Below are 10,000 nucleotides of genomic sequence, written 5' to 3'. Positions count from 1 at the left end.
CTCCACCGTCAAGCGGGTCGTTGTCACCTCGTCTTTTGCTTCGGTCTTCGGTAGATTTTTGTTTTTTTGGTTTTGAGTTTTCCTTTTTTTGTTGTTTTTTTGGTGTGGGGGGGATTTTGATTTTTTTTATCTCTTAGTCTTTTTTAGGTTGTGGAAGGTGGGTATTCAGGGGGGGGGATGTTTTTTATATTTTCTTTGAGGTATAGAAGGAAGGAAGGTAGGTACTTATATCCTGGTGTATGTGAGTTGTACTGATATGCATAAATATGTGTACATTTATATATACATACATATATATATGTATATATATATATATGTATATATATATATATATATATATATATATATATATATATACATATATATATGTATATATATTTATATATATGTATATATATATATATATATATATATATATATATATATATACATATGTATGTATGTATATATATATATATATATATATATATATATATATACATATGTATGCATACATACATATATATATGTGTGTGTGTGTTTATCTCTATGTATACTTCCACACCCACATACACCTTTAGCCTTTTTCTTTATCCAAAATCCCAGCCAATTATAAAAAAAAGAAAACAGACATTGCTATGCACTCCCAAGTGTGGCTGCTCCTGTATAGTGTGTATATGCATCATTAACCTAGCTTATTAGACATTAATTTAGTATCATTGCCTTTGCTCTATTGTAGTTCCTTACTTTGCCAAACCAAATGCTATGTAGTTCTTTAGATGTGTAGATATAGATATAAAAGTAAGTGATATGTGGCTTTCTTTGTCAGTGTGTTATCATTAATGAATGATATACATAAGGTTGTATTTTAGTGCCAGTGATAAAAGAAATGTGTATTTAGTCATTTCCTAAGTATACGATATCCTGTTTTGATAATTGAAATTGTTATGTATAGAAAATAATAACTAATATAGGTATATGATTAAGGATTGTGATACAGCTGGTAGGAATATAAAATTATCAGCTTTAAGCTTCAGAAAAAAAATATGGAAGAACCATGAATTTTTCAATTTGATAAAATCGTATTGCATAATAGATCTTAGTTTATTAAAACATGATACATAAAAGTGAGTGATACAAAAACACACACACACACACACACACACACACACACACACACACACACACACACACACACACACACACACACACACACACACACACACACACACACACACACACACACGCGCACGCACATACACACACACACACACTCACACTCACACTCACTTACTCATTCTCTCTCTCTCTCTCTCTCTCTCTCTCTCTCTCTCTCTCTCTCTCTCTCTCTCTCTCTCTCTCTCTCTCTCTCTCTCTCTCTCTCTCTCTCTCTCTCTCTCTCTCTCTCTCTCTCTCTCTCTCTCACTCTCTCTCAATCTCTCTCTAAAACCCCTCTCTTACTTATTCTACCTCACACAAATAAAACAAAGACACACACACACACCCTCCCCCGACTCCCCCCGACACATCCACCCACCCACCCACCCACCTACACACCCACCCACCCACCTACCCACCAACACCCACCCACCCACCTACCCACCAACACACACCCACACACCCACACACCCACACACCCTACCCCCCTCTCTCTCCCTCAACTAACGACCTCCCCCCCTCACTCACTCTCTCTCTCCCCCCCCTACCCCCCAGGAGAGCCAGTGCCTGACGCAGAAAAGACCTACAGCGAAGAAGACTGGACTGACCCTGAGAGCACAACCATCGATGCCTACACGAAGTCGAAGGTCGTGGCCGAGAAGGCTGCTTGGGACTTCGTGAAGGAACTGCCAGGTGAGGGTTCTGCTGTAGGGTTCTGTGTTTTTTTTTTGTTTTTTTTTGAGGGGGGTGGGGTTAGGTAGGGTGGGGTGGGTAGGTGGGGGGTTGGAGGAGGGGGGAGATGGGGTTATGGGGTGAATTTTTTTTTTGAAGTTGAAGCGGTTGGAATATTTTTCCTTTTTTCCTATCACTCTGGGAATCTTTCATAGACCCACATAGATTGCGCTGACAGAGATTATATTTATATTTTCTTCATCCACCCATCCATCTACCCAAACGACCCCCGACCCCCCCTCCCAACTCCACCCAACTCCCCAACCTGACCCCCTTCCCCCAATCCCACCCCCCTAACCCCCCAACACCCCAATCCCACTCCCCACAAACCCCCAACTCCCCAACCCCACCCCAAAACCCACCCCCACAAACCCACCCCACCCCCCAACCCCCAAACCCACAACTAACTCGCCCCCCTTCCCCTTCCTCTCCACAGACGACCAGAAATTCGAACTCGCCGTGATCAACCCGACCTTCGTGCTGGGCCCACCGCTGCTGGAGTCACACAAGAGTGCCACGTCCGTCAACTTCATGGCACAGATCGTCAACCGAGCCTATCCCGGAGTGCCACGAGTCCAGTTCCCGATCTGCGATGTGCGGGATGTCGCTAAGGCTCATGTGAAGGTGAGAGGGGGAGGGGGAGAGGGGGGGGGAGGGGGAGGGATAGAAGGGAGGGAGAGGGGAGGGTGGGAAAAAGGGAGAGAAAAAAAGAGAGAGAAAAAAAAAAGAAGAAAGAGAGAGAGAGAGAAAGAGAGAGAGAGAGAGAGAGAGAGAGAGAGAGAGAGAGAGAGAGAGAGAGAGAGAGAGAGAGAGAGAGAGAGAGAGAGAGAGAGAGAGAGAGAGAGAGAGAGAGAGAGAGAGAGAGAGAGAGAGAGAGAGAGAGAGAGAGAGAGAAAGAGAGAGAGAGAGAGAGAGAGAGAGAGATAAAAGAGAAAGAGAGAGAGAGTGTGTGTAGATCGATAGATAGATAGGTAGGTAGGTAGGTAGCTTATACGTTAAGAGATGAATTATGATAGATTAAAGATAGTTATTTTTAGTGTGTTTATTTTAACTGATGGATTGTTCAATAGATAGATAGACAGATAGATAGATATATAGATATTCAGACAGAAGGATAGGTAGATAGATCTGTAGGTATGTAGGCAAGTAAGTATATAGATAGATATATAGATAGATAGATAGATAGATAGATATAGATAGATAGATATTGTATGTATATAGATAGGTTGGTAGATATATATTTGTATAGATAGATAGTTAGATAGATAGATAGGCAAGTTGGTAGGCAGATTTTCAGGTAGAGAGATAGATAGATATATAGATAGACAAGGAGAGAGAGAGAGAGAGAAAGAGATAGATAGATAGAGATTGAACGTATATAGATAGGTTGGTAGATAGATATGTATTCAGACAGATAGTTAGATAGATAGGTATATAAGTTAGATAGATATATAGATAGAATATACAGTGTATATAGATAGTTGACAGATAGTGATTAATGTTGGTAGATAGAATAGAATAGACAAGTATACAATATATATAGAGAGTAGGTGTACGCTATTAGACATATAGATAGACAGATAGTTATTATAGATATATAAGAACATTTGTATGTAGATACACGCATGCGCGAATATATGCTATTTAAATTTGTATACGTTATTTCAAGTGCGAATGTTACACCATAAAACTATAACGCATTATTCCAAAATCACTATAACTTCACTATATCACATTCCTATCACTATATGCGAAATATGATCACTCTCAGTGCCACTCACTCACTATACCTACTCCATATTCACCATACCCACTCATGCATCATTATGTCCACTCTCCCCACACCATACTCACTCCTTCTTTCTCATACCTGTCCCCTCTTCACCACACCCATACATGCCTCACCATACCCACTAACACCACACCACACTCATTCCCTTTTCACCATACAACACCACACCCTCTCCCTCTACACCATACCTCACAACAACTTCTCCCTCTTTACCATACCCCACCATACCAACCCCCTCTTCACCATACCTCACCACACCCACTCCCTCTTCACCATAACCCACCATACCAACTCCCTCTTCATCAAACCCACTCCCTCTTCACCATACCCTACCATACCCCCTCCCTCTTCATCAAACCCACTCCCTCTTCACCATACCTCACCACACCCACTACACAACACCTACTCCTTCTTTACCAAACATCCCCAAACTCCCTCTTCACCATACCCCCATCCTCTTCCCCATAGCTCACCATACCCCCTCCCTCTTCACCATACCCCACCACACCCCCTCCCTCTTCACCATAGCTCACCATATCCCCTCCCTGTTCACCATAGCTCACCACGCCCTCTCCCGACAGGCCCTGACCGCCCCCGAAGCCGTGAACAACCGCCACATCATCTGCACGGACAGCGTGTGGGTGAAGGACATCGCCCTGGCCGCCTCGAAGGAGTTCAAGCCCCAAGGATACTCCATTCCCACAGGCCAGCTGCCCTACTTCCTGTGCTGGGTTGCAGGACTCTTCAATAAGGGCATGAAGAACAACATTCTGCCACGGCTCGGCAAGCAGCTCAACGCTAGCAACAAGAGGGTAATTATTTTTTTTTTTTTTTTGGGGGGGGGGCTGTCTTGGTTGTTTTTGTTTTTGTTTTTTTCTTTTTTTGGATTGTGTGTTGTTGTTTTTTGTTGTTGTTTTTTTGAGGGGATTTAAAAAAAAAGGTCTAGATTTCTCCTTTTTTTCTTCTTTGTCTCTTGTTTGTCTCCCTGTCTTTCTCACTTTCATATTCAGACCAAAAAGATCATATGTATCACCATCTGTTATAATCTAAATATAAATACATGCTATATATATATTTCTAGAAAGATTATGATATTTCCAAGATAATGATAATTGAGTATAATGATGATTAAATATATATATTTTTATTAAGTATAAGATGATTAAATATACATTTTTTTATAAAGTATAAGGATGATCAAATATACATATTTTATTAAGTATAATGGTAATTAAATATACATATTTTTATTAAGTATAATGATGATTAAATATAAAAAGATTATGACCTCGAAGATATCTGGATTGCACAGATGGTAACGCCTTATTCATCCACAGATGGTCGAAGTGTTGGGTGTGGAACCAACTGCCATCGATTGCACAGTGCAAGACATGGTCTACGCCCTCGTTGATCTTGGCATCGTGCGCAAGGCAAAGAAGTACAAGCAGGTGGGTTTTGCTTGCAAGATGGAGGTGCAAGCGGATGTGTCTGTCAGTTGATTAGAAATACTATATGTAATATTTTTTTTTTTATTTTTTTATAATTGATTTATCTATTTTTTTATTATTTTTTTTAATTATTTACTTTTTTGTGTATATTTATTATTCGAGAGATCCATGTGGGTTTGTTTACTGTCTGTCATGGAAGCTGTTTATTTATTTATTTATTTATTTTTTTAGAAATGTAGAATCTTTGTGTTTCTTGATTGATTTTGTTTATTGATATGTATTAATTCTTAATTCAGAGTAAAGGATTTGCTTTTTATCTAATTTGCATATTTTATCTGATAACTGTGTTACAATAGACTTTCTTCAATCATAAACCAACTAATTAACAATTTAGCAAACATCTTTAAAAATATATATATATTAAAAAAAAATCCTGATAACTCACCCATACAAAATTATTAAGTTTCAATCCTGCAAATGAACAAATATATTAATGAATTAACCCTTTGACCTAATAATTACATGACACTTTATTACACGAGAATCACTTTATCTATCGACTGCCATAGACATATAATTATTTTTTTTCCCTCACAGGTTGGATCCCGTGCAGAGGTTCCTGCTGCTAATGGGGAAGTAGAGGAAGACAAGAAAGAAGGAAAGGAGGAGGAGAAGGCAGAAGAAGCAGAGGAGAAGAAGGAACTGGAGCCAGAGGATAAAGGTGAGGAGGGAGGTAATTGGTAGAGGGAGATGGAGGAAGAGGAGGAGGAGGAGGAGGAGGAGGAGGAGGAGGAGGAGGAGGAGGAGGAGGAGGAGGAGGAGGAGGAGGAGGAGGAGGAGAGAGGAAGAGGAGGAGGAGGAGGAGGAGGAGGAGGAGGAGGAGGAGGAGGAGGAGGAGGAGGAAGAGGAGGAGAAGAGGAGGAGGAGGAGGAGGAGGAGGAGGAGGAGAGAGAGAGAGAGAGAGAGAGAGAGAGAGAGAGAGAGAGAGAGAGAGAGAGAGAAGAGGAAGAAGAAGAGGAGAAGGAGGAGGAAGAGGAGGAGGAGAAGGAGGGGAAAGAGAAAGAGGGTGAGAAAGATGGAGGAGAAGGAGAAGAAGGAGGAGGAGGAACAGAAGAAGAAGAAGTAGGAGTAGTTATAGTAGTAGTAGAAAGAGGAGAAGTAGAAGGAGGAGGAGAAGGAGAAAGAGAAGGAGAAGAAAAAGAAGAAGAAGGAGAAGAAGAAGAAGAAGAAGTATAATGATAAGAAGAAGGAGGAAAAGAAAAAAAAACGAAAAAAGAAAAGAAACAAACCAATAAATAAAAGTAAGCTTTCTAAGTGAAAAGACAAAGAATGACATTTGCATTGATGAAAATGGAAGTTGTGGCTTGGGTTTTTTCATTCTGTCCTGTCATGGCGTGAATGAGCAAGGTTGTCATTACATTAAACAATTTCCTTATTAATTATGGCACTTCCTTTGGAAATTCTAAAGTAGGATTGGATTTGTTGGTGGAAAAGGGAATTTTTAAGTCAGCCGGCTTTTTTTTCTATAAGTCATTTAAAGTTATTTAGAACTCTGAAAGCTAGGAATAGTTTTTTTCTGCTTAGAATGTGTTTCAGGAAGGTATATACACTTCTACGAAAACATTACATTTAAATGGAAAAAAAGTAAATACAATAAACTGAATTTTGTCAACAGAATATAGTATTTAGATTATTATTATTCATATATAAATATCTGATAAGAGATTGTGTAAAATTGACTGGTTTTTAAAAATGTTTAAAATGTTACGTTTGAGAGATAGGTTGTACTTTCTCCATATGTCTGTCTTTCTTACTTTGTATCTCCCTATCTATCTTTCTCTCTCTCTCTCTCTCTCTCTCTCTCTCTCTCTCTCTCTCTCTCTCTCTCTCTCTCTCTCTCTCTCTCTCTCTCTCTCTCTCTCTCTCTCTCTCTCTCTCTCTCTCTCTCTCTCTCTCTCTCTCTCTTCCACCAATCTCTATAAAAAGATATACATATACACATATACATACACACACACACACACACACACACACACACACACACACACACGCGCGCGCACACACATATATATATATATGTATGTATGTATGTATGTATGTATATAAACAAACAACCCAACAGCCAAACAGAACCAGCCAACCAATAATCCCCCTCCCTCCCCCCACCCACAGAGAAAAAGGAAGGCGAGGAAATTAAGGAGGAGAAGACCGAAGCCCCGAAGGAAGAGAACAAAGAGAAAGAGGACACAGCGAAGGAGGAAAAGAAAGACGAAACCGAAGCCGAGAAATGAAGATTGAAACGGAGGAGTAAGAGTGAGGACTTTTCGGAACTCTCGAAATTTCGCATATGGATTAGCTTGAGTTTTGACAGCCCTACGGACTGCGGGGCGATGGTTCAGACGTATGAATAGGGGAGCATTTGGGATCGCGTCAGCCAGAGTGTGAAAGATTTTTTTTTTTTTTTTTTTTTTGACTTTTTTTTCCTTTTTTTTTTACTGAGGTCATTTTTTTTCTCTTTTTTTGCGTCTCCAGTGTTTGGAATAGGTGCTGTTTGATTTATCTATATTTTTTTTCCTATTTATCTTTTTTTATGTATATATAAATATATGTGTGTGTATGTTTGTTTGTTTTTGTATTCGTTTGTTGTGTAGAGTCCAGAAGGTTGATTTCCAAATGTGTTTTTATGTTCAGTATTAAATGGATGTATTCATGTAGATCTACATAACTAGGTATGTGTACCAATTACTTAAAAAAAAGATATCAGAATAACTGCATTAGCACAGTGGTAGACAGTTAGATTGTTTGTAAACCAATGAATTTGGCATTTTCGAAGTAGCATGGATTTTTTTAAATTACAGATACGTAGGCTGTAAACACACTATAATCGTTTCGTATATTACCCCTTAGTTATTCTTTGTGACACTTAGGATCTTCATTTAGCAAACTAACACAGCATATCCGATTGGTTGATGGTGCCTTGATTTTTTCCCACATCCAAAAAGAGATATACATTTAAACCCAAAAAACAGATAGATAAAAAGTCATTGTGATAACATCTAGAGGCCAGTTTCGAGGATAGTCTTCCTTTATAAATCATTTTTTAGGATCCGTATATATATAGATATGATATATATGTATGTGTATATGTATATGTATATGTATATATATATATATATATATATATATATATATATATATATATTTATCGCTGTGCACAACCTCACTGGCTTTTAATTTTTTACTCTGCCTTATACAAGTGCATCTGGTATATTTGTCACAGGCCCTTTTTGATACAAAAACCCCACCCCCCTTAAAAGATAATAATGATAATGATAATAATCATAACCTTTCAAGATTCTTTTTTTTTTAATCTTTTTTTTTCAACAATTAGCTTGAATCGGTCGCACGCTAAAAAAAAAAAAAAATACATATGAATAGATACTCCCCAAACTCGAACTCCTCGAAGTTTCAAAAACTCAAAAAAAAACAAAAACAAACAGGATTACCAACGACCTAATTGGCTCTTAACGGTTGGGAGTGTGGGCCTTCGTGTAACACAAGTTGGCGATGGTAGTTTGGAGATCACAACTCTGTGGCATATCTATGTAGCTTTAGTGAGGAAAGGCATCGAGAAGGGACGACTTCGAAGGTGTTCTTGTGAAAGAAAAAAAAAAAAAATGGAGAGGTCGTCGTTAAGGTGAGAGAAAGAGAGAAAGAGAAAATGAGAGAAATCGGGAGATTAATTAAAAGTGGATAGAGTTACCGTTGGTAATTATCTATCGTTGCAGGGTGCGTCATCGAAATTGATCTACTTAGAAATAAGCAAACTGTAGAATCTGTCGTGTGTGTGGTACCTTTTTTTTCGGTGAATTTAACCTGCATTGCGAGATGGTACCGTGTGGCTAATATGTGTATGTCTGACCGTATGTACGTGTATGTGCTCACGCATACGAGAGCTGTGCAGCGTGACCATGTGGAGGAAGAAAGTGTCATTCTCTGCCTGACAATAGTTTCTAAGTGTCTGAATTTCGAAGGTCTACCCGCCTGACACCGAGGTAGAGTCCGCTGACGGCGAGGAGGTGTAGAAATGGTATCCTCCGTGCTTACCTTTATAGTAGCAGTTTCTTATAAATGTATATATATTTTTACTATTTCCTAATTTTGTATGCACTTTTAAGAAATGTCAGACAATGTGATATTTTTGTTATTGCTCAATTTAGTTTACATTAGAGGAAAAAAAAAGAAGAAAGGAAGGAAAGAGAAGGAAGATATTTCCGAACTCGGTGAGTGTCCTACCATTTTGACTCAAAAATTGCTGTAGAAAGATTTTGGTAGCTTTTGTACTAAATTTTAATAAGGCTTTCATTCATTTCCCTAGATCGATTTATTAGTATAGGCACGTTTTCTCTTATATCCTTAGACATTTAAGCCTTGTTTTCCATGCTACTGCTGTAGGTTTAAGTCCAAATTATTATATTATTAATGGGACCCGTCCCACCATGCCACTGATAATATATATATAAGTTTGATGGTGAGAGAGAGTGGTTCAAAGAATCCGGAAGAGAGAGAGTGAGTCAAATAGCCTCTGTTCACCCCCTCCCCCCTCCCCCCCAATCAAGATTGTATGGTACATATTTAAGCACAACATGTAGACTATCCCATTTGTACAGACTGACATTCGCCCTCAGAAAGTCTCCCCCCCCCCACCCCCCACCCCCAAATGCCCCCCGCAGGACGAGCGAAAGCCACAGAGCCCTCGCTCCGTTTCCTGCAGGATCCCCGTCGTCTCTTCGGTCCTCCTGCAGGGAGCTCTGGGGGGGGACTTCCGGCTCTCTGTTTTGTAACGTGTTTGGCCGTGCGAGAGAAGGGGTCCTGTGCAAGGCTCTCTCGG

At 39.4% G+C, this 10,000-nt stretch overlaps 1 protein-coding gene across 2 annotated transcripts in view; it reads left to right on the top strand.

Annotated features, from left to right (window-relative positions):
- LOC122257298 (uncharacterized) overlaps window positions 1-9,358 on the top strand; it is a gene marked incomplete at its 5' end in the record, with an annotated part of 13,050 nt that extends 3,692 nt beyond the window's left edge. The window contains 7 exon segments of one of the 2 annotated variants that reach the window (XM_086553645.1): window positions 1-50; window positions 1,693-1,830; window positions 2,306-2,493; window positions 4,243-4,473; window positions 4,999-5,109; window positions 5,707-5,830; window positions 7,282-9,358. The exon segment at window positions 1-50 is cut by the window's left edge and continues 144 nt beyond it. In XM_086553645.1, the coding sequence (XP_086409771.1) occupies window positions 1-50; window positions 1,693-1,830; window positions 2,306-2,493; window positions 4,243-4,473; window positions 4,999-5,109; window positions 5,707-5,830; window positions 7,282-7,400 (961 nt within the window). 2 annotated transcript variants of the gene reach the window in all.
- Window positions 9,359-10,000: the final 642 nt, after the last annotated feature.

The sequence above is a fragment of the Penaeus japonicus genome, unplaced genomic scaffold, assembly GCF_977035675.1.
Source record: "Penaeus japonicus unplaced genomic scaffold, GWHDUDI00000001_assembly GWHDUDI00000028, whole genome shotgun sequence".
Taxonomy (NCBI): domain Eukaryota; kingdom Metazoa; phylum Arthropoda; class Malacostraca; order Decapoda; family Penaeidae; genus Penaeus; species Penaeus japonicus.
This window is presented reverse-complemented; position numbering and strand designations above follow the sequence as displayed.